Below are 26,482 nucleotides of genomic sequence, written 5' to 3' on the forward strand. Positions count from 1 at the left end.
GCCATGGCCGCCGAGCCTGCGCGCCCGGAGCCTGTGCTCCGCAACAGGAGAGGCCACAACAGTGAGAGGCCCGCGTACAGCAATAAATAAATAAACAAATATACATTGTATTACATTTAAAGAGTAACAAGTAGGGCTTCCCTGGTGGCACAGTGGTTAAGAGTCCGCCTGCCGCTTCATGGGACGCAGGTTCGTGCCCCGGTCTGGGAAGATCCCACATGCCGCGGAGCGGCTGGGCCTATGAGCCATGGCCGCTGAGCCTGCGCGTCCAGAGCCTGTGCTCCGCAACAGGAGAGGCCACAACAGTGAGAGGCCTGCGTACCGCAAAAAAACCAAAACAAAAAACCAAAACAAAAAACAAAGAATAACAAGTATACCACAAGAGATCCTGTAAAATGAAAACAAATATATTTGCAAATTTTAGAAATAGTTTATTGACTTGCCTCCATCTTGGGTAATAACTGGTAACGCCAAGCTATTTTCATCTTAATGTTAGATTCTGTTTTATGATTACATATGTCTTCATCACATTCTTTTTTACAATTATCATCAAGTAATGGTGCAGGAAGTTCCTAAGAAAACAGAACAACACATTACTGAGCATCTGTGGTTAAAAAAAAAAAGTGAAAATTTTCTTAAATCATAATATTAGCAATACTAGAACTTTCCAATGTATTAAAAATTGACACCTTCAAATTGATTCAAGCATAAAATCATGACAATATAGATATTTCTAAAGCAGAGAAAGAGGGTTTACATAATATTAAATGTGAAGCTTAAATTTTTACCAGTGAACTAGAATTTAAAGAAAATACTCAAATTTTTATACTAGCAAAAATCAAATGCTATTCCAAGAGGCTATGATCATTAGAAAAATTTATACACTTCAAGCAAAGTCTAGAATTAGCACTTATGTATTACATGTAATTATTGTTATGTTTGCCACAAGGTAAAAATAAAGCATGTGCGTAATCTGTTTACTGGTTTGTAATTCTAGAATTCAGAAAGCTCATTCACCGAAATAATGGGTGAAGTAACAACTAAGAATAAAGACATTTATTTTGCCCATATCACACATTAGTTTTGCACCTGCAAGCCTATGATCTTCTAACAATGAAAATAGAATTTAAAATCTCTGATTAAATGAAGAGACATTGAATTCCAATTTTTCTTTTCTTTCTCGGAAACTGACTTACTACTGAGTGACCTACTGAGTGGCTACAAGAAAACATATAGAAACATGGTTTTGTGAAGAGGTACTATAGAAATAATCCAAAGAAAAAGGTACACATGTTTTTTGCAGAAGGAAAGCACAAGCAATAATTTTGTTTTTTATTAGCTAGAATCATAAAGATAATGTGGGGCATTTGGATAGTAAACATAATCTTGTGCCACATCATAAATTAGTCCAAGTTGCAACTTTTACTTTTCAGGATCAAATTTACTTATGCTTAGAATCATGTCAACTAATCACCTAGAAATACAGTAACCATCATATATCTTAGTCACCTCCTGAAAGATCTCAAAGTGGATTCACTCTATAATATATGCCACTATTAGAAACTAGTTGTATCATTAAAACTCTGAATACATCATTCCTAGCAAAGCATTAATCTCTTACAAAATATAAAGTAACTTATTTTTCCAATGGAAACAAATATTTGTGAGGCATATAGTTCAACCCAACACAGCAGTTATGAATTTGAATTCTGCATCCAGACTGTTTAGATTCAAATCTTGACTTTACATTAGAGTTGTGTCTGTGGTTACACTGACCACTAGTAGCACCTCTATATGCCTCCACTGATTGATGGAAAAAATGTAGATAATAGTATTTACTTCATTGGTTTGCTGTAAGTAATAAATGAGTTAAAAATGTAAAGGCAGAGAATGGTACCTGCCACATGTTAAGCATTCAATAAAAGTTCGGTTATGAGAATTCAGTCAAATAATTGTCTTAACTATTACTCAGAGCTGCACATTTTTTTATTGCCAATATTAGGCAATGTTTAGTATAAATATTTGTGTTAACTTTTTTGCAATCTCAGGAACACTTACTAATAGTTTTAACAAAGGTCATCCAAAACTGAACAACAAAAACATTAAAAATTTTTTTTGCAGAAGAGATGGAATGTATATTTTAAAAATGTATACCACACTTTCTTTCATTGATTAAACTATATCAATTTTGAATAGAAATGTTCTAACATTAAGGTGTATAGTACTAAAGAACTAGACCTAAAATATTAGAAACCTCATTAATATGGCTAACATATATAAACAAAAAACAGGTAAGCATTTCCTTATATGTCTTATTAAATATGCATCTACTCCTAGGGCGGACATTTCACTATTTTAAAAACTGTTACAAGTAAGGTGAAAATTATGATTCTAATTTTAGTATTGATAAAACAGATGCTTATTTCCTAAAGCTAAGGATGAAAATGTTCAAAATATGTATAGAAAGTACACTCTAGTAACATCCATCCAAAGGTTATATATATAAGGTTTATAAGGTTATATATATAAAGGTTTTCATATATATAAATAATAAATATATATATACATGTATATAGATATGTATTTCTAATTGAGATAAAATTCACATAAAACAAAATTCATCATTTTAATCATTTTAAAGTGTACAGTTCAGTGATTTTTTAGTATATTCAGAGTTATGCAAACATTACCACTTTCTACTTTCAGAACATTTTCATCACTCCCAAAAGAAACCGCATACTCACTAAGCAGTCACTCCCCATTCCCCCTTCTCCTAGTCCCTGGCAATCATTAATCTACTTTCTGTCCCTATGGTTTAGTCTATTCTGGACATTTCATATAAACAGAATTATATAACACATGGCCTTTTGTGTCTGCTTTCTTTCACTTAGCATGGTGTTTTCAAGGTTCATCTATGTTGTAGCATGTATGAATACTTCATTCTGTTTTATGACTGAATAATATTCCATTGTATGGATATGTCACATTTGTTTATCCATTCATCAACTGGTAGACATCTGGATTGTTCCCACTTTTTGGCTATTAAGACTAAAGTGGCTATGAATATTCATGCATGAGTTTTTCTGTGAACATATATTTCCAATTCTCTTGGGTACATACCTAGGAGAAGAATTGCTGGGTCATAGGGGAGCTCTGTTCAACTTTGTGAGGAACTACAAAAATGTTTTCCACAGTGGCTGCACCATTTCATATTCCTACCAACGATGTTTGCAGGTTCCAATTTTTTCACATCCTAACACTTTTTCTTTCTTTTTTTAAAAATAGCTATCCCAGTGGGTATGAAGTGGTATCCCACTGTGGTTTTGATTTGCATTTCACTAATGACTAATGATGTTGAGTATCTTTTCATGTGCTAGTCTTGGCCATTTGTATATCTTCCTTGGAAATATGTCTATATGTCCTTTGCCCATTTTTTAATTGGGTTATTTATGTTGTTGAGTTGTGAGAGCTCTTTATTTATTCTGGGTATTAGACCCTTATCACGTACATGATTTACAGATATTTTCTCACATTCTGTGATTAATCTTTTTTACTTTCTCAGCAGCGTCTTTTTTTCTTAACATTTTTATTGGACTATAATTGCTTTACAATGGTGTGTTCGTTTCTGCTTTATAACAAACTGAATCAGTTATACATACACGTATATCCCCATATCTCTTCCCTTTTGCGTCTCCCTCCCTCCCACCCTCCCTATCCCACCCTTCTAGCTGGTCACAAAGCACCAAGTTGATCTCCCTGTGCTATGCAACTGCTTCCCACTAGCTATCTATTTTACATTTGGTAGTATATATATGTCCATATATACACTACCACTCTCTCACTTTGTCCCAGCTTACACTTCCCCCTCCCTGTGTCCTCAAGTCCATTCTCTAGTAGGTCTGTGTCTTTATTCCTGTCTTGCCCCTAGGTTCTTCATGACTATTTATTTATTTTTAAGATTCCATATATATGTGTTATCAGCAGTGCCTTCTGATGCAAAAACTTTAATTTTGATGAAGCCCAATTTATTTATTTTTTTCTTTTGTTGCTTGTACTTTTGGTGTCATATTTAAGAAACTGTTGCCTAATCCAAGATTAAAGAAAACAAAGGTCAAAGAAAACCTTTGTTTTCTTCTAAGAGTTTTAGATTTAGCACTTCTAGACAGAAAAATAGAAAATACAACAGAGGAAAATATCAAAGAAAGAACCTAAGAGAAATTTCCAGAAGTGAAAAATATGACATTTTAGATTTAAAATCCTATGGAGTACTCAAACTGTGAATGAAAATAGACCTACATCAAAGCACATAATTCTGACATTTTAGAACAAGAGGGGCAAAAGAAAATATCTGAATAGCTTCCAGGGGTTGGGTGGGGACAGGTCAGGAATATGAATGGCATCAAACTTTGCAAACGCAACACTGGACTTTACAGAGGGAAGTTATTTCTAGCCTAGTGTTCTATAGTCAACCAAACTAATGTAAAATTTTCAGATGTGTAAAATTTTCAGACGTGCAAAATTAAAAAAATAACAACTCTATCATCTCACACTTACCCTCTACTTCCATTCATTCTCAAAGGCAACTGTTAGGATGAAGAAGGGAAGCACCAGAATTACAGCTATGTAGACAGCCTACAGAGCAAGCAATCCATTTGGAAGAGGAAGATGGAGAAGTCTAGGGAGATGATGCTTAAACACATTAAGGAGGAGTTTTAGGGCTTTAGTGGAAAGTTTGGAGATGAACTAATAATTGATACAGTTGAAAAAAATGAGGCAATGATTAACTTCAGAAAAAATAATTGGTGTACCAAAAAAGGGGATACACATATAATTACAGAATGTTAAATACTGTAACGAATAAATTGACACAACGTAAACAATGAATAACTGACTTGACCAGGGAAGACAACTTAAATATACTGAAAGGAGAAACAGAGACATAAAGAGAATGTGTGGCATTAAATGAGAACTAAATCTTCATATTTTATCTATAAATAGACACAAAAACTTAAAAAACAAAAAGCAATACATAAATAATAAGGCAAATAAGTGCCATAAGAAAAGAGCTGATGGTGGTCTATGCACACCCCACCAACCCCAAACTCATTTTTATATCAATATTAAAAGGAACACCTCCCACCAATGTTAGGCATTTCAAAAAAATTTATTTTGCAGTATTGAGTGAGTTATGGAGTCTCAAAGGGCCGATTAGGTGTACTATCTTTCTTCTAAGGAAAAACAGCTTAAATATTTGTTATTCCATGAAGTAGTGTGTTTGTATTAAAACCATCAGATTAGAAGAGTGATTGGTGCTTGAGACAAAGAAAGCTCTTTTGGGAATATCCGTATATGATGATGACTATCCAATCCAAGAGACCCTCTCTGAAGTGAAGTTGCAACATTAAAGGAAAGAAATGAAATAGAGGAAATAGCAGTCTACCCCACTCCCCCCATCTCTCCTCTTCCATTTAATTAACTACAGATGTTTCTTCCTTGCAAACTGAATGTCCATATTGCATTCACTACAAAATTCAACACAACAAAAAGCATGTGACTTTGTATCATTGCTAGCATTGCCAGCATTATTCCTAGTGTTTTAGAAGTCTCAACTTAAAAAAAAAGTCTCTATAAAAATTCTTCATATGTCTTTATTTAGATAAAAAAGCCTTTTCAGGGGCTTCCCTGGTGGCCCAGTGGTTGACAGTCTGCCTGCCGATGCAGGGGACACGGGTTTGTGCCCCGGTCCGGGAAGATCCCACATGCCGCGGAGCAGCCGCTGAGCCTGCGCGTCTGGAGCCTGTGCTCCACAATGGGAGAGGCCACAGCAGTGGGAGGCCCGGGTATCGCAAAAAAAAAAGCAAAACCTGTAAATTGCAGCCAGAGAGATATTCTGAAAAAGATTTACAGTCTTTAATGCAAATATTAGAAAAAATGTAATGAAAATGAATGCACTAAGCGTTCAACTCAAGAAGCAAAAACCACAAAATATCAAAAAAGTGCAGAACTAATAAATATAAAAGCATAAATAAATGAGATGCTAAATGAAACCAAAGATTCGTTGTTTCTTGAAAACTAGATCAATAGCTAAATAACTGACTCCTTTAAAATGAGTCAAGAAATTAGAATTTAGTTGGTGTGTGTGTGTGTGTGTGTGTGTGTGTGTGTGTGTGTGTGTAAGCAAGTGAATACAAAAGTAATAGGATCTCAAGTTAGTGGAGATTAAATCCCGGTTCCTGCAAAAAAAAAAAAAAAAAAAAAAGTCTTCTCAAATTTCAGTGATTCCACTGTGAGATGCTTAAGGGTAGGGACTATGTCTTAGTCTCTTTTCATCATTAACACCTGCTATGGACTGAATGTTTATGTCCTTGCTAATTCTTACGTTGAAACTCTAACCCTTTAATATTATAGTATTTGGAGATAAAGCCTTTAGGGAATTAAGGTTAAATGAGGTAATAAGGATGGGGCCATGATCCAACAGGATTAGTGTCTTTATAAGAAGAGACACTAGAGATCAAGCACTCTCTCTCTCCCCACACATGCAAAAAGGAGCAGTCATGTGAGCACACAGTGAAAAGGTGGCCAGCTACAAGTCAGAAAAAGAGCTATCACTAGAAACTGAATCAGCATGCACCTTAATCTTGGACTTCCCACCCTCAAGAACTGTGAGAAAATAAATTTCTGTGGTTTAAGCCACCCAGTGTCTGATATTTTGTTATGGTAGCCCAAGGTGATGAAGATTTTGGTATTGAAAAGTGGCATGCTGCTGTATCAAATACGTAAAAATAGAAATGTGGCTTTGGAACTGGGTAACGGATAGAGGCTGATGAGTTTTGAGGTACATGCTACAATTATGGATGTTAAGTGTGATTCTGTTGAAGTTTCATAAGGAAATGAGGAACATATTATTCGAAACTGGGGAAAGGTGATCCTTGTTATGAAGTGGCAAAAACTTGGCTGAACTGTGTTCTACTGTTTTGTGGAAGGTACAACTTGTGAGTGATGAAACTGAATATTTAGCTGAGGAGATTTCTAAGCAAATTTCTGAACAGCTTGGTTCCTCCTGAATGCTTATAGTAAAATACAAAAGGAAAGAGATAAATTAAAGAAATTGCTAAGCAAAAAGGAACCAGAACTTGAAGCTTTGAAAAATTTTCAACCTATCAATATTGCAAAAAATAAGAAAGCTTGTTCTTAAAGTACACTAAGGGTTTGGCTGAATAATCATTTGATAAAGAGATCATGGGTACAACTCTTAGGCTTAATCAGCTATCTCACAGAAGCCAGGAATAGAGATAAGATTATACCAGTAGAGAGGCCGCCAGCTTGAACTAAAGGGACTACAGAAGGCAAGATGGTATTAAGGAATTCTTTGACTTTACAGGACAAGATCACAGAGCTATGTGGTTTCAAACATGTGCTATCCTTCAAGAAAAGGGACTTCCCTGGCAGTCCAGAGGTTAAGTCTTCACCTCCCAATGCAGAGGGTGCGGGTTCGATCCCTGGTTGGGGAGCTAAGATCCCACATGCCTTGTGGCCAAAAACACCAAAACATAAAACAGAAGCAATATTGTAACAAATTCAATAAAGACTTTTAAAATGGTCCACATCAAAAAAACTTTAAAAAAAAAGAAACAAAACAGAATAAGGACCCCAAAACTGATTCAGAGATCATCAGGGCTGCCACTCCCACCACAGGCCTGAAGTGCACAGGCCTGAGGGATAAGGCTGCCCCCACCTCGGTTTAAAAGGGTGCCCTGCCCAGCTGAAGAGGCATGATGTTGCTACCCCAGTGGGCCTAGAGGGCAGAGGATTGAACCAAAGAGACTTATTCTTGGGCCTTAAGATCTAATGAAATTTGCTTTGTTAAATTTTAGACTTGCTTGGGATCCATCATCCATTCCTTCTTTCTGATTTCTCCCTTGGATTTGGAATATTTCTCCTATGCCTGTCCCACCACTGTACTATGGAAGCACATAACTTGCCTGGTTTCACAGGTTCACTATTGGTTTTTGGGTTGGACTAAATGTATTTTGCATGAGAAAAGAACATGTATTTTAGGGGGGACACAACATTCAGTCCCTAACAGTGTCTGGCATACAATAAGCATTCAATAAACGTTTGAGGGTGAAATAAATGATTGCTAACAAATTTCTGTTTCCAATCATTCTGCAATTTCTGGGCCTAGATTTTTAACTGCCTTCTGAATATTCTACCTGAATGTTCGACTGCATGTCAAACTCAAAGTACATAATAAGTCAGGTTATTGTCTTTCATTCTTCTTTTCTCCCCTTCTCTCAGCTGTGCCTCCTCCTTACTTTCTCTACAATTATTTCCTCAGTCATTGAAGACTAGTTAATTCCTTCTCCTGGCTCAGGGCAGAATGCATCCATAGACCTCTCAGTTAACCCTTAAATATCTCAGAAAGAAGATATGATTATACTTTGAACCTTCTTTCATACTATTCTCTTACAAAGTGGACAATGTGTGCATGAGAATTGTTAAAATAAAATTCAAAATATGGTCACACCAAATGTTAAAAAGAAAGCAGGCAACTGGAATTCTTATACACCGCTGGTGAGAATGCAAAGATGCACAGGTACTTTAGAGCAGAGTCTGGAAATTTCTCTAAAAAGTGAACACTTTCAATATGATCCAGCCATTATCTTCTTAGGTATTTGCTAAAGAGAAATAAAAACATGTCCATAAAAAGACATGTACGTGGATGTTCACACAACTTCATTTAATAGTCAAAAGTGGAAACCCAAATGTCCATCAACTGGTAAATGGCTAAAAAAATCAGTTAAAGAAAGAAACTCTACTGATATATATATAGGAATATGGTTAATCTAAAAAGCATTATGTTAAGTGAAAGAAGCCAGATACAAAATATTATATACTGCATGATTCCACATATGTAAAATTCTACAAAAAGCAAACTATAAAGATGGTAAGCAGATTAGAGGTTACTAGGGGCCAAGAAATAGATTAGCATTGGATATCTCAGCAACACTGGATTTTAAAAGACAAGGAAAAAATGTCTTCAAAATATGAGGAAATCTGATATTAAACCTAGAATTCTCCATCCAGGAAAACTGCTTATTAACCATAAGTGCAAAATACTTTTTAAAAGGTATATAGTGTTTCAAAAGCTTAACTACCACAAACCTTTTCTGAAAAAATTATTTGAAGATATAATTCAGCAGCATAAAAAAGGAACAAAGGGGTAGAAAGTGTAAAAATAAAAAATGGTAACACTTTTTAATACAGTGAAGACATATATATTGTTTATCAAGCAAAAAATTTTTTTAATGTATTTTATTTTATATAATTGTTAGATGGTTGTCATAAAAAAGATAAGAGATAACAAATTTTGGCAAGGATGTGGAGAAAAGGGAACCCTGGTACACTGTTGGTGGAAATGTAAATTGGTGCAGCCACTATGGAAAACGGTATGGAAGTTCCTCAAAAAATTAAATATAGAACTACTATATGATCCAGCAATTTCACTTCTGGGTATATATTTGAAGGAAATGAAATCATTATATCAAAGAGATATCTGTAGCCACATGTCACTGTAGCATTTTTTATAATAGTCAAGACACAGAAACAACTTAAGTATCCATCAACAGATGAATGAAGAAAATGTTTAATATATAGAATATTATTCAGCCATAAAAAAAAAATGAAAGGAAATCCTCCCACTTGTGACAACACGATGGACTTGAGGGCAACATGCTAACTGAAATAAGTCAGATGAAGAAAGATAAATGCCATATGAGCTCATTTATATGTGGGATCTAAAAAATCTGACCTCATAAAAATAGAGAATAGATTGGTGGTTTCCAGAAGCAGGGAAATGGGCAATGGTGGTCAAAAGGTACAAACTTCCAGTTATAAGATAAATAATTTCTGTACATGATAAAGGTACAGCATGGTGACTATAGTTAACAATACTGTATTGCATATTTGAAAGTTGCTGAGAGAGTAGATCTTAAAAGTTCTCATAACAAGAAAAAAATTGTAACTGTGAGGTGATGGATGTTAACTAAACTTATTGTGGTAGTTATTCCACAATATATACATATATCCAAACATTATGTTGTACACCTTAAAATAATATGTTATATGTCAACTACATGTCAATAAAACTGGTAGGAAAAAAGACTTGCTGAGAAGAGAAAAAGCAGAACAAGAAAGTTAAGGACTAAACATGAAGAAAAGGAAGGAACTAAAAATGTGACATGATACTGAGGAATGGAGGAAATGTAAGAAATGAAATCCATTTTCCTGTTCTCTTCAAGCGAAAATGAATGATTAGATATACCAAGAAATGACATTTTTGGGAAAAAAATATTCTGGTACTTTTGTCTTCTAATATTCAGAAATTTCTGTAAGAGTTTGCATTCAACATGTTGTTATATTTGTAAGCCCTAAAATTTTTGAAGTATGCCATCACCTACCCTGCTCACGGTGAATCATTGATTCTATCAGAGATGACCACTGTATCTGTAATCTCTACCATTTGCTGCAATGCCTGTATCTAATCAAACAAAAAATTTAATTGGTGTTTTGATAAAATGTCTATTTTGAGAGAATGCTAAGAATAAGCTCTTTAATAATCAACTATTATAGCCATCAATCACAGATCAGCATCCTCCCTCATACTTTCAAAAATCACCCCGTCTTGATTTCTAACCCAGTGTACCAATAGAACACATCAAATATGGTTGTTATATCCTTGTTTCCTAAGAGGAAGAATATACATCAGATTTTTTGTTCTTTTCTGCAATGCGGTGCTTACAGTTCACATACATTTGGTAACAAGGATCATAAATAAATAAAAATAAAAAGCAGGCATCATAAGTTCCCCACAGAAGATAGTATGGCAAGTATAAAGTGTCTGTCTCTCTTTTAATCAAATACACAAAATTAGAAAATTAACAAGAATAAAGAAATTGGCAATACCTTTGGACAAAAACAACTATTTAATCGACTTTTTAAAAAAGCTATATGAAACAAAATTAACACAAACTTTCAATACCAAAGTATACTCCAGTATTTTTTTTTTTACTTTTTTCACCAGAAACACTTATCCTTATCCATAAGATGCTGTAGATACATTTCTTCCCTTTTCAACTCATGTCATTCTGTGCTTACTGCTTTATTATTTTGTGGTCTTTGTTTTGGCAGATGCACAAGCAAAATCTGATTCCAACAGTTTGACCCTTCTCACTTTTTATGTTCTCTAGGGCATAATAAAACCCAAGATACAATCCCTCAGCAGTTAATGAAGCTTAACCTCCCACCCTCTTAATTACCAATGCATTACACCAACTATGGGCATCATATTCCTCTCTAAGCTATTTTACAATTCAGCAGAAGTACTACTGAGCTATTATGTAGCAACATAATCCATGCAGCATGAGAAATCCTTCTTAAAAATAAAGTCGTTTGATCCTTGCAGGTTTCGGTAACTGTATAATTAATACTACTTAAGCATTATGCATGTATCGGTAAGTATATTATATTGTATCAGTAAGTATATTACTTTGTTGATTTATGGGGGTTTTTGGAGGGAATACTTATTTTCTGAAAGTAGGAAAGAGAAACAAATCCAAAGATATTACTGATTATCATAATTTGAATACAAACATGGTCCAAATATTTAACCTGAATATTGATTTAGTAAAGGTATGTTCTCCACATTATCTTCATTTAACTATTCAAAAGTATGGGGGGAGGAGCGACTTTAATTGTTAAAAGCATTCAGAAATGTAAACTGCAGGGAGTAAGTTAGAAGGTCCTGGGGTGTAGTTGATGTTACATGTTTTTAAAACTCAGAGATTTTAAGATTAGTAATGAGTGAATTATCTTGTTTCAAACCAAATGCAGTACAGATTAGGGGACATCTTAGTACAATTTCAGGTATTTTTTCTTGAATATAAAGATAGAAAAATTACTGCTATTACAAGAAGGATGGTGAAAAACACTTTCACATCAGCATACAAAAATTATTTTAACTAAACTCTCAAGTTAAGCTACTGACAAAACTGATGCTTGTAATTTGGCAAGCAAATCACATTTCTCCTTAAAACGTAAACCAGAAATGTGTTGAGAAGGCTGGAAAAATCTCTCTTTCAATTTTCTTGACTAAGACAGAGGGAGGGAGCAGGATACATGAAGAAAAGGAAATGGAAGTCTGCACTAGAAGTATTCAGAAATGAAGAGAAAGAGTTGCACTAAGTTTAATAATAATATCTTCAATTAAATGCAAATATAACTTAATTATTTTAAAACATTACATTCTAAACCATCACATTTTTAAGAGCACCAGTCACAGAAGGATCTCAAAGCAATTCTGACGTGTATTAACCTCTGAGTTCTACTGCAATCTAGTAGTGAGAATGGGAAAATGAGGTACAGGCAAATTTACATTCCTTATCTAGGTCCTAGCAATATGCCTGCTAATACCATAACAGCACTCCTAGTCTTGACCAAAGCAGCCACAGGTTTCAGTACTGTCTATTGATGGCATTGACTTAAAAGGAGTTTAAGGGGAAATGCACTGTCTTGGCATTCTGATATTAGCTTCTGTAATTATTTTCTCACATATATAAAAAAACTCAAAACCGTCAAGCTGTTAAGAACAAGTCTCTATGAGGTCTATATTAATTTTATCAATTTTCCTCAATAGATCAACTTAGATACAGAATTTATGATTTTATAAATCAAAACATAAGAGCTATATTACATATTCCTTCAAAACAGTCTCTTTACTTCAAACTGACTTCTTAAGAAGAAAGCTTAAAATAAAAATACCATGTTTTTACTTATAGAGAGGCAAGAATGCACTGTTGGAATCTATTAATACTTTTATCCATAAAAATTGAAGTTTTTCTTTCTAGGCTTTTTTACAAAGTAAAGTTCTTATATTCAATGCTGTCAATGTTTAATCTGGCTCTGACTGCACAACCAATAAAATTCATACTCAGAGAGATAATACAAGTTAAAGTGAAAAGAGCTACTAATTAGGTAACTACTATTGTTAAAAATGTGAACTTCTGTGTGTGTATATGTATTATGTATGTGTGTATATACATACACACACGTATATGTGTATATATGTATATTTTAATATATATTACGTCCCTAGTTATAGAAAGAATAGTGAATGGTGAACAATGTCCTTATAATAGGACATATCTTGATTACAAAACATTTTGTGAATTGTTTTAAAAAGTAGACTAAACTTTCCACTTACTCACTGGTATTAACAGGTTTAGTTATTAGTGAGATCATATGTAATAACTCCTTTTAGTAAATGTTTACTGTATAAGGGTGTATATTAACCTGTTTTAAGAAAATATGACATATGAAAATCTACATTAAGCAAACAAGTTATGCAATAATAAGTTATAAAAGGATTCTTATGCTGGCAAAGAATTCCTACAAAATTCCTTTAAGTATTAAGTCTCTTTATTGAATATAAACTAATTTCTAAAAACCGATGTAAGTAAAACATTTCTAAATATAATTATTTTAAAAGTTGAGAAAGTGACAATAATCTTATAATTATTTACTAAATCTTTACATTGTTGGAAAAGAAGTATTCTAAAGTTTCATGGATATCTATTGTCAAAGAAATCTCAATTAGGAATGAAATCAGGCATTACCTTCATTTAAGGGGTCCTGATCAGTTAAATTCCTAACTCAGGAGCACACAACAAGTGACTGGTTTTATTTGTTTGATGTGATTTTTTTTTTCCAGGATAAACCCAGCTTATGGAAAGTGTCACAAACAAAAATCCTTAGGGTATTGTGGGGTACTAAATGAAACTGGATATCACTTTATTTTTATTAAATTTGAAAACTATTTTCTGTAGTACATTTGGTGTTAGTAGAATAGAACTCATTCTTTTTGTTCATTGACTACTGAGAAGTAGAGGTAACTGGGTAAAAGCATAAAATAGGTTTTCTTTAATTCTATAGCACCCTGTATGTTACAGTCTGTTTTAAGAGATGCAAGGTAAGATCAATATCTCTGATATTGATATGCAAGGTAAGATCAATATCTCTGATCTGAAACTTCATAGTTTCAGATCTGTTTTCTACTTCCAATTTAAGTCTTCATTTTAATGCTCTCTACCATGTTTCTGAAATCTAGCACAGACTTTCAGACTCACATGTATGCACACGCAAACTGTAGTGAGAATATTTTACAAAAACAATAAGCACGTTTCAAATGCCTCTGATTTTGTTAATATACCATAATGTGAAAAGATGGATGTGAGGAACTAAGGCCCTTTTCTGCAACTGCCCTTTTCTGCAACTGTCAGTTTCTGGTGAACAAAAAAACTTAAATTAGAAAAGAAACACTGAAAGAATCATCCCAACACTAGCTGGAGAAATAGCCCTATATTTTGGGGGTTTTCAACAGTAGAGTTATCCTTTTGTACATAATAAATCTTCACAGACTGTCAATTTAATTTATGATCCTTGATAGTATACAGCCTTTCTCCTTCCATGGTATCCTTTAATGTTTCATTAAATGGGACAACATGTTAATTTGGGAGGCTGATTTTCTTTTAGTTTGAATGGCTCTGGTTTTCAAATTTTGAAGTCATTTATCCACCCCCAAAAAGATTGAATACTTTCTCTTCTGAATACTTTTTCAGAAAAAGTATTCAAAAGAAAAATGAACCCTATTTCTAATATTCCCAATGCTGACTTTATGTGGCTTCTTTTCCAAGAATGATAAAACTAATAATAGTTCTAAGATTTAAACATTTCTTTTGCCTATAGCAAAACCATCAAGTATTCACAACCATTCATTTTTTTATGGGTTCAAGATAAAATTTTTAAAGTAAATGTGAGGGCTGGAATAGGTGTTTTAAGATTTAGAAAGCAAAACTCCAGATATTTCATTTTTAATTTGGAGCTCCGGAATAAGGTAGGCAGGATATCATCCCTATCTTAATATGAAAGGTTAAGTGACTTGTGCAAGGTCCTGTAGCTAGTTAAGCAGCAACACAGAAATTAAAATCTAAGCTCAGATTTGAAGTATATTTTATCTTCTTAAGGATAAATAACCTATTACACAGTGTGGCATTTTGCTATATAACTTAGGCTACTTTTCTGCATGCAAAATTCCTCTCTTTTGTTGACTGATGTACAAACATCAATGCCAAATGTGTGTTTATTTTAGTGTTATATCAAAAATTTCTCATTAGGTAGCGACAGAGAGGTGGGTTTATTTTCTTTTATATTTTTTATCTTATCTTTCATTTCCTCGTTGGAAAATAAGGCACATACTATCTTTTAAAAGCTGCCTACAAATGTAGGTCACTGGAAACAGTACTGAGCTTTTGCATGTTTCTTCTTAGTCTTTTTAATTTGCCAAAGAAACTCGAACTGTGGCTGCCAGGGGAGAACTCAGAATTTTAAATAAGCTCTCACAAGTAGCTAGGGAGGGAAAAAAAGAGGGGAACCCTAGGGTCAAACAGCAAATTTCTGGCTCAACTAGCACTGAAGAGCTTATAGATAGCCTGATAATTTTCTGAACAAATAAAATGTTAACAAAGAAGTGAAGGGAACATATTCTGATTATAGCTCTGCCTTCAAAGACCTTTTAATATTTGTATTTATATTATGGACAAAAGATACACAGTGATAAAATAGTTTTGATAGGATGTACATTAAATATTATACAGGCTAGAAAAAGTAAAAATGTGTGGGAAAATGTGTAATGTATAAGGTGTTGAGTATGCATAAAGCTTGCAAAGTGGAATATAGAAGGGCCAGAAAATAATTTTTAATTATTTATAGTGTGTTATATTACTTTTGTTCTGAATCATAAAACTACAACTTTGGAGATGAACATAATTTAAAAAACGTTCAATGATATATTTGGCCAACCAAGGATGTTTCTTTAACTTCATTTTTATAGCTGTTTCAATTTTTGTCACTTAAAAAAAACATGGGCTGGATCTGAGGCATTTTTGTATTCTATGTACTCAGAAAGACCAGACTGTGCTACAGTGTACTAAGAGCAAACTGACCACTCACTAGATTTCTAATTCTTGTTCCATGATCAGTAAATAACAGACACATGGCAAACAGACTTAATCTTGACACCAAACTGACAGAAGGAAAAGAAACCTTTTTAACAATAACTCAAACTTTACATTGTTAGCAAATAATACCGCTTTATCTAACTCTAAATCAACATCTCTGACCTCAATTAAAACCAAGGTATCAAATAAAGGAAAAGATACAAGGTACAGTGAATAAGATCTTAACAAATGAGCTCAATATTTGGGTAAAAGGCTGATATTTTGCGATTTAAAATAATGCTTTCAAATTATTAAGATACACTTTTAACTTTTACTTACGGATTTAAAGTCTGTGAAAAAGAATTCTGAAGATGTTAGACTAATATTCATACTTCATTATTTTGTTACCAAGTACCTTATTGCTATATTAATTTATCAAATATCATATGGTTTATTTTCAATGAACTGAAACTCATTCCATGACATAGGTTATTGTAAAGTAATTCATTTTCAATATGAAAGATTTTCTCAATAGTAAATATGGGAAATTTCACCATAATTGATTTTAAATTTGAACTATTTATTTACCAATATGTTTGATGTTAAAAAATATTACATGCTATAATCCTTTAATAAACATCAAGGTAGTTGGGACACCCCTGCTGGTAACCAGGTACCTATCCTAAAAAATACAACTTTGAAGCTCCTTAAAAGCATTCTAACCTCCCACTTTGTTCTAACTGTGGTTGATGTTAGTGCATAGTGTATATAACAGGTAACTCAAAAAGTTAATGCAACAAGTCAAGAATTAACCCTTTGCTCTAGATATTAGATATCTCTTCCTGAATGAATATTACCTACCTGGCATGTCATCACTAAAAAATATTCAAATTAAGTTTTTGAAACTGACTTTAGCATATTATGAAACAGCATTTAAATTTTCTTCTGAAATTGTACTTTCTTTAATTCTATATGTATTAACACATACCATCATATTGTTAAAAATTATGAAAAGGATATAAATAATAGAGAAATCTTAGCATTTTCAAGTTCTTAAGAAATGTTTGAGTGTGCATGTGTGTACATATTTTTTATTTCATAAAAAATCAGCTGATCTACTTATAAATGTTTAAATATTTTAACATTAAAATGTAATTTTGCTATATTAGAAAACATTCCATAGAAAGTTTTCATAGAGAATACCCATCACTATATTTGAGATGATCAAGAAAATTCTTTTAGATAAAAAAGTTACCTGAAAAATACTTACCATAGTGTTTTTAAAAGCTTTAACAACATCATGTATATTGTTCTATAGGATTTTCTAAGGGGTGTAACTTTTCAGCGTTACATCTTTAATGCTGACTTCCTGAAGCTCTGACTACAGTAGGCATGAATGTTTCCAAAGGATGATGGATAAATTGCTGGGTGGTTATATAATATATTTTAGGCAGCTGATGGGCTTTTTATCCTTTACTTGTCTTTTAGTTATACACAGTTTTAAGATAATTATGGTCTATAAGACTGTCTTTTCCCTTTTCTTGTACCAACAATATTTGCCTTGGTTATAGGTTCCAGAAATCTCCAATCATACATCATAAAATTAAAACTAAGCAATTATAGCATTTTCTCCCTACATTGTATCTCTAAACACTGTTAATGCCTTGGGTTTTGGTCACTCATTTTTGGGCTGTTTGATACAAATAAGACTTCAGTATAACTCTGAGCTGGGCACACTGAAATCCCAACTGAACATTATGTAGAAAGTACATAATATATATACCTACTCTTATGGGTGCAGAAATTCTACTTCTCTATATTAGTATTCAACATCTCACTTTAAACTACAAAAATATTTTGTTCATTTTTCTCAGAGATGTTAAAAACTTTGTCTATATACTGGTATTATGAAGAATATACATAACTGAAATTTTTATCAGCCATAATTTTCTCATCCAGTCTGTTTTAAATGTGTGAACACTAAACATTAAACATATTGTATATATTAAAAACAATACTTTTTGTACTTCCTTATGGAAAAATGAGACTGGCATATTATTCTTTTAAGTCAAATATTGTTATACTGTTACATATTAAACATGTAAGGAATACAAGATGATAAGATTAAGAATTTAAGAAACATTGCTTTCTTAACTGGCTGAATCCTTCTACATTCTCATTAGCCAGTAGCTTTGCATGGGATTCAAACAATTCTCCACAGTCACTTTGATCAACCTCAGGAAATTTTGCATCTTTGGCAAATTTTGAAATTGTTTTGCATTATACTCAAGAATATTCAACATATGGCTAACAGGAACAGACCAACTCACAAATCTAATGATGAAAAAATACACTAGTGTTACATGTGAGGGATGTGGGCAGAGGGGCAAAATTTTTAGGAGGGCAGCCCAAAATTTATAGGAGGGCTATTTGTATGTTTTGGCAAATTTGGTTTTCCAATGCAACCTTGTAACTTCAGGGACTTAATCCTGAGAATGTGCAAAACAAAGATCCTCGTATATAATCCTGGGACATTAACTAAAATATGTAAAGAGCTCGTACAGAGCAATGAGAAAAAAAATGGACAGAGACAAAAACCTACTATGAAAAACAAGAAAGAAATGCAGAAGGCTAACAACCATAGGGGAAAATATTCTGCTTTGCTGTAAAAAAAGAAACATGCAACAAAGCAGTATTTCCCCATCAAATGAACGTTTTTAAAATTATTTTTTTAAAAAAGAAAAGAAACATTACTGATGAGTGAAGATTCTATTAACTCAAAAACTGGATATATCTTCAGAGTAGAGGTGCATGAAATACAAGAACATAATCAAAATTAAAATAGTTTAAAAATGAATCACTAAATAAGTTTTATAATGTAGGGAAATTTCATTACTCATCTATACAAGTGATTTTAGTTAAAAGCAAATAATGGCATTAAAATCAAAGAAGTTAAATTTTTCCTGAGGATCACACACTCAAATTTATAATTAATTTAATATTTAACTTCATTGAGTACATTATTGATAAATATTCAATTGTCATGTAAAGCAAACTTGCTATTCAAATAAAAACAACTTGTTCTAGGCTACTCATTATAAATAGAAGAATGAGATAACTTTAAAAATGCAGCATCAGGCTTCCCTGGTGGCGCAGTGGTTGAGAGTCCGCCTGCCGATGCAGGGGACACGGGTTCGTGCCCCAGTCCAGGAAGATCCCACATGCCGCGGAGCGGCTGGGCCTGTGAGCCATGGCCGCTGAGCCTGCGTGTACGGAGCCTGTGCTCCACAACGGGAGAGGCCACAACAGTGAGAGGCCCACGTACCGCAAAAAAAAAAAAAAAAAAAAAAAAAAATGCAGCACCAAATCTGCAATGTTATATTAAGTAAATCTAATGCTTAAGACCATTAGGTTTTTGTGGGGTAATTATAATGTCTTTGATAATACATTCTAAGTGCACAAGATAAAGTAAAATAGATCTGATGACACTAGAATACATTCTTCAGTTAAAAACACCTATGCTAGGCTAGAGCCAGAGAAACTTTAAAGACATTAAAAATAAATGGTCAACCCCAATAAAGATGTTAAAAATAAATAAATAAATAAATAAATAAATGGTCATACCATTTTAACATTTATTTCCCTTGAAATATAAGATGAATTTAAGTTCCAGGAGATTAATTAGCATGTTGTTATCAACTGCATCTCAGTAATAGTGAAAATTCAAATATGGGAAAGCCAAATAAAATATCTGTCAACACTGAAACCAACAGTACTGCTCATAAAGAAAAAAATCCAGAGATATATCAATCACTGAGAATTTATTTCAAATAATCATCTTTAAAATATTATTTAACATAACAGAAAATTATCACTAATGGTTTATTTTCTTCTAATAAGACAGTCTGCATTTACATGGAATGTGACATTACAGAGGAATAATTTTCATAAAAGAAATTTTAAGTCCAATATGCTGATTTAATTCTTTTGCCTGAGATAACCTTCATTTAAATATTTTAAAGAGCAGAAGTAACTTAAAAGTTATTCCTACATTTTTGAAATCTAAACAGAATATACTTTTTTTCATATTGATGTGAATAAATGATAGTTAGCATTACACTAACTAGAAAAGATTAGTGTATATTGGGGGTGACTAAATACAGGTTCACTGGGCTACATCAATATATGGATTTAATCATATTGGGCATATGGTAGTCTAAACTTAGAAAAGCTTATCTGGATCAGGTAAGATGACTTGTTTCCATCCCTTTTAACTGTCAAAAACTGGGAGTCTTTAAACCTGGGGTAAATGAAGACTTTGAAAGAGGTACATGATCATGAGAGTTTTAAGGAAATCAATTCTTTGATCTTCAACTTTAACAAATACTCTAGTGAAAAATGACCTCCTAGAGAATGTGCCAGGGATAGAAGTGCAAGTCCCCCTTTGCCAATCCCCTTTCAAATCAACCTTTCTCACTTCACGAGTGAAAGGTTTACTTCTCATTGTCCCAGGAGTAAACATCTCTCCAGTACCAAACAAAAAAGACAACCTAAAATATCTATTTGGTATATAAAATGTGAATGTTCTAATGACTGGGGAAATTATCCTTTTTTCATTGTTTTCAGCAAAATTTTAGGTGGACCTAATAGACTAGACAAATAATTTAAAGTAATTTATGTTGATAGACACCGTGTGATTTCTTTTTGTGTATTACTCAGAAAAAGTGAAAAAATAATTTGAGGGACATTACAATAACACAACTCTATTTACTTAACTATGAACAGCTCACATCTGCAAAAGTGAAAAATATGAATAGAGTTGATGCTGAATCCCATCCCATTCTAGCAATATTCACGCAATGATATGTCCTAATGAAGCGATGTAGTGTGAACATTTTTATGTCTATTGATACACCGTATGCAACAATAATTGTAATGGCAACTGAAATAAGAAGAAATGTGTTTAACACCTAAAGTCTTTTGAGACAAAAAGTTTAAAATAAATTTAAATATGAAGTTACAGAAAAACTATCATAAGGTTATTAATAAAAATGTTGAACATAAAATGTACTACATTCTGACAAAACTCCATGAGGAGTGAGTGGAATAGAAAATATGAATTCAAGGAAAGAATGATTGATGTAAAATTTCCAATTGTTAAAGAAGAGCTTGCTTATGTATATACTTCTAAAAGTAATGATACTGACATCAAATTGCTATTATTTAGATTGAGTTGGATACACTTATAAGACTGACATAAAAGTCTTCAACTAAAAAAGGCAATATTTACAATAACATCTTTGCAACTAAATAATCTCATAACGAAAATTTTTACATAACTTAGTATACAAGAGGATACATAATTAAAAAAAATATTTTTAGAAGTATGAGCGCAAAAAAGGTGGGAAGATCACTGTACTTTACTATCTGGAAAACTGGCCAAGATATAGGATGTGAGTGATAATTGTTCAATGTAGGTTAATAAATAAATGTGAAATGCCTTGTTTGGTTTTAAATGTAATCTTAGTATTTTCAGTAAAATTGTATTAGAGTTCTCTAGAGAAATTGTATGAACAGGATGTGTGTGTCTGTGTGTGTGTGTGCATACACACACACACACACACACACACACACATATATATGTACACATATACATACATCTTCCTGTAATAAAATTTACTATAAGGAATTGGCTCATATGATTATGGAGGCTGACAAGTCCCCAGATATGCACAGCAAGCTAGCTGGAAACTCAGGAGAGCTGATGGTGTAGTTTTTGTCCAAATGGAAAACTAATGGTGTAATTCTGATCCAAAGGATAGCAGACTCGAGACTCAGGAAGAGCTGATGTTTCAGTTTGAATCTGAGAGCAAGAAAAAGTTGATGTCCAAGTTCAAAAGCAGTCCAGTAGGAAGAATTCTTTCTTATATGGGGGAGGGTTAGCCATTTTGTTCTATTTAGGCCTTCAACTGACTGGATGAGGGCCACCCACATTAGAGAGGGCAATCTGCTTTACTCAGTCTACCAATTTAAATGTTAATTTCATCCAAAAATACCCTCACAGAAACACTGAGAATAAAGTCTGATCGAATTTCTGGGCACCCCGTGGCTTGGTCAAATTGACACATAGAATTAACTATCACAAGTCCACCCCTTGCTTACTTGGCACCCATACATATCTCCTTAAACCATACTTGGCTCCAGATGAAGACAATAACGAGGTTTTAATTCCACATTCCTAGCTCTGTCACCTAAGATTGTCTTATCCTGGGCTCCTCCTTCCTGCACTACGGCCTGGACACGTTGTACGCAGGAAGCTAGGGAAGTTATACGACTTAGCTTGTTTACTTTGCATAACTCAGGAATCACTGTCCTTTACTGTGTGATGATCAAAGTTTTGAAGACAGTTGTTTCATATATTTTGTCCTGTTTTTTAGTTGTTTCAGGCATGATGACTAGTCTGGTCCTTATTAATCTATTTTGGTCATAAGGACAAATTTAATAAGAGTCTGTTTTTTGACTCTAGTTTTATATTTTTCTACTACATTATAAAACTGCTCTATGAATAAAGGTTTGCAGAATCTAATTACTTGCATATATGACTAGCTATTTTAAGAAACCCTGATGAAAAGATAATATTTCTTTTATAATTTTAAAATCCTTCACATAATCCAAAGAAGGACATGTAAAGTACACTGAAATTTTTTTAGTACTAACTTGTACAGATCAAGGTACCTAAGAAAGGCATCAGGGATTATTTTTCAAATAAAAAAATGTAGTTCTCTAAGGCAAAATGTGGAAGTGTACTATAGGCTTTAACATCAGTTACCTAGGTTGGAGGAGGGAAGAAGGAAAAATAAAACACTTTATTTAAAAAAGCATATATAGGGCTTCCCTGGTGGCGCAGTGGTTGAGAGTCCGCCTACCGATGTAGGGGACACGGGTTCGTGCCCCGGTCCGGGAAGATCCCACATGCCGCGGAGTGGCTAGGCCCGTGAGCCATGGCCGCTGAGCCTGCACGTCTGGAGACTGTGCTCCGCAACGGAAGAGGCCACAACAGTGAGGCCTGCGTACCGCCCCCCCCCCCCAAAAAAAAGCATATATATATAGGTCTTCCTGCCTATGGCTTGGTGAACACTTCCTATATGGCTATAAAGACGTCTGATAAAAAATCTCAGGCTCGGTATGTTGTGGAATGGGCTGTGAAGAACCTATATAGCTTCTTTACAACAATGATTTTGGCCTTTACTCCACTGCTTCTAGCAAGTACAGTACTGTTCAGAAACTGTCCAAAATGATTAAGGCCAGGGAAAAGGAACAAAAGAAAAAACAAAAACATCAAGAAAACATTACAAAAGATTAATAGTAGAAATAAGAATAAAGGAAAACAGGCTCTTCAACCAGAAGGAAATCATTTGGAAAATTATACAAAGGTTTTCTTTCGGACTTTTTAAAATTTAATAAACGAAGTCTGACCCATATGAAAGAATCATGTTAGTTTTGACCTCAGTATTATAGTAATTTTTATGTGTGGGTGTAGAAATTTGTTGGTGTCTGTTGATAGTTATTGTAAATTAGTATTTATTATTCTACAAATTTTTTATAAATGACTTAGTCATTTGTCATTTTGCACAGTGAAATGAAAACAACCTCTGAGAGAAAATTTTAGACTATGATTTTAGATTATGAATTCTAATCAAATAATGGCTTAGAAGTGAGTTCCTGTTCTGTACAAAGAAATTAAGAATTCTAAAAGACAGAACTGTCTTCTCTGAGGTGAAAAATATGCTTTGGCATAAAAAAGACATACTATTTCAAGCACATATTTTAGTATTATTGCTATTTCTTGGAAGGGAATACTGTCTGGCATTCTCAAAACAAAATAATTTTAATAAATGAGTACTTCTAATTTCTCTTTCTTCTGACTTAGACCGTTGGAATACTGGTAATATAATATCTGACAATATTCTGCAGTTGTTTTTCTTTACCTAGATTTTTTAATAGTGTATAAAGTGCTCATATCATTACTTAATAGTAATTTTATTTATTGTCAGTTTTAAATAGCTTATTAATATTTCCTCACTGTGACATAAGTTTTAAGTTAAAAAAACTGTCCAAGAACTAATTTTAAAACGTGACTATATATTCAAATAAATTTGATACCTCTCTTTAAGAGAAAAAATAATACATGTGTGGTCCCATTAATGTATTTGAATATAGTTTGTACATATACAAATACATATCTTATTTACATATATCTAAACAATATTTTTTGTGAAATATTCAAAATGCAATATTGAATTAGTATACTCTATACCTGTAAAATGTCAGCAGGGTCTTCTTTTGCAGATGCAACTAACAAAGTATGTCCGGTGACAATTCCTTCTGCCAGGAAATACTTGAAGAGCAAAGGAGAATAAATATTATATTTATCCTCTTCTGTAAGAAAGAAAAAAAATTATAGTCAGAATCCTACCATATACTAGTATATTTATGGTAGGATGTTTTTATATTCTTTTCTCCTTAAAACAAGTCTATGAGGTGGGGCAATAACTATGTCTTCCTAAGGTACAGTTAGATAGGCTAAAATGCTTATCTAGATGGTCAACGGGAAGTAGGTACTTTTAATAGTCTTTCTGATTCCAAAATCATTCTCCATCTACTACACCACCTCTGATATCCATAAAATTTAGAAGGTTATGTATGATTATATTAAAAAATCAGAGATTTGTGGTTTTTTCTTTACTAAGATTTTCTCAGGTACTGCACCTCTAAAATGGCTATATTCCCTACCAACCAGTTGTAAACTCACACCTCATTACTTTCATGTCACAAGAATTAAACACTTAGTGTTAGATTTGTGGTTACCAGAGGTGGAGAGTAGGGATAGGGGGAATTGAATGAAGGCAGTCAAACGTTTCAAACTTCTACTTATAAGATAAATAAGTACTGGGGATGTAATTTACATGATAAATAAAATCAACATTGCTGTATGTTATATATGAAAATTGTTAAGAGCGTAAATCCTACGAGTTCTCATCACAAGGAAAAAAATTTTTTTCTATTACTTTAATTTTGTATCTACATGAGATCAGGAATGTCCACTGAACTTATCGTGCTAATCATTTCATGACATATTAAGTCTAATGATTATGCTGTACACCTTAAACTTATAAAGTGCTGTATGTCAATTATATCTCAATAAAACTGAAAGAAAAACTAGCCCATTTAAGGATGAAATTATACCAATCTTACAAGTAATCTTTCAGAAAAAGGGAAAAATTGGAAAGAAATATTTCAGAACTCATTTTATAATGCCAAAATTACTCTGATACCAAAACTAGGCCAAGACATCACAGGAAAAGAAAGCTACAGACTAATATGCCTCATGAACATTTCTGAAAATAACTTCTAAAATATCCAACCAAAACTCATTAGTATATAAGAAAGAATAATATGATATACTATGATTAAGTGGGATTTATCACAGAAATGCCAAGTTGGTTTTTTATTTTAAAAATCACTGTACCGGAGGATGAGGGGAAGATGGCGGAAGAGTAAGCCACGGAGATCATCTTCCTCCCCACAGATACACCAGAAATACATCTACACGTGGAACAACTCCTACTGAACGCTGGCAGAAGACCAGAGACCTCCCAAAAGGCAAGAAACTCCCCCACGTACCTGGGTAGGGCAAAAGAAGAAATAATAAACAGAGACAAAAGGATAGAGACGGGACCTGCACCAGTGGGAGGGAGCTGGGAAGAAGGAAAGGTTTCCACACACTAGGAAGCCCCTTTGGGAACGGAGACTGTGGGTGGCGGAGGGGGAAAGCTTCAAAGCTTCGGCAGAGAGCACAGCAACAGGGGTGCGGAGGGCAAAGCTGAGAGATTCCCACACAGAGCATCGGTGCCGACAGGCACTCACCAGCATAAGAAGCTTGTCAGCTCACCCGCCAGGGCGAGCGGGCTGGGAGCTGAGGCTCTGGCTTCAGTTGGAGCACAAGGAGAGGACTGGGGTTGGCGGTGAGAACACAGCCTGAAGGGGGTTAGTGCACCACGGCTAGCAGGGAGGGAGTCCAGGGAAAAGTCTGGACCTGCCGAAGAGGCAAGAGACTTTTTCTTCCCTCTTTGTTTTCTGGTGCGCAAGGAGAGGGGATTAAGAGCGCTGCTTAAAGGAGCTCCAGAGACTGGCGTGAGCCGCGGCTAAAAGCGTGGACCCCAGAGACGGGCACGAGACACTAAGGCTGCTGCTGCCGCCACCAAGAAGCCTGTGTGCGAGCACAGGTTACTATCCACACCCCGCTTCCGGGGAGCCTGTGCAGCCCGCCACTGCCAGGGTCCCGGGATCCAGGGACAACTTCCCCGGCCTGAGTGAGCCAGAGTCCCAGAAGCAGCTGCTCCTTTAACCCCGTCCTGTCTGAGCGAAGA

At 33.9% G+C, this 26,482-nt stretch overlaps 1 protein-coding gene across 2 annotated transcripts in view; it reads right to left on the reverse strand.

The window, feature by feature from the left end:
- Nucleotides 1-26,482, reverse strand: part of ELP4 (elongator acetyltransferase complex subunit 4) — a 249,546-nt gene that overhangs the window by 186,494 nt on the left and 36,570 nt on the right. For both annotated transcript variants that reach the window (XM_007460926.1, XM_007460925.1), the window contains exons 3-4: nucleotides 24,370-24,491; nucleotides 444-572 (exon numbers count right to left, since the gene is read on the reverse strand). In XM_007460926.1, the coding sequence (XP_007460988.1) occupies nucleotides 444-572; nucleotides 24,370-24,491 (251 nt within the window). The remainder of the gene's footprint in view (nucleotides 1-443; nucleotides 573-24,369; nucleotides 24,492-26,482) is intronic.

The sequence above is a fragment of the Lipotes vexillifer genome, unplaced genomic scaffold (genome assembly GCF_000442215.2).
Source record: "Lipotes vexillifer unplaced genomic scaffold, Lipotes_vexillifer_v1.1 scaffold627, whole genome shotgun sequence".
In the NCBI taxonomy this organism is placed as follows: domain Eukaryota; kingdom Metazoa; phylum Chordata; class Mammalia; order Artiodactyla; family Lipotidae; genus Lipotes; species Lipotes vexillifer.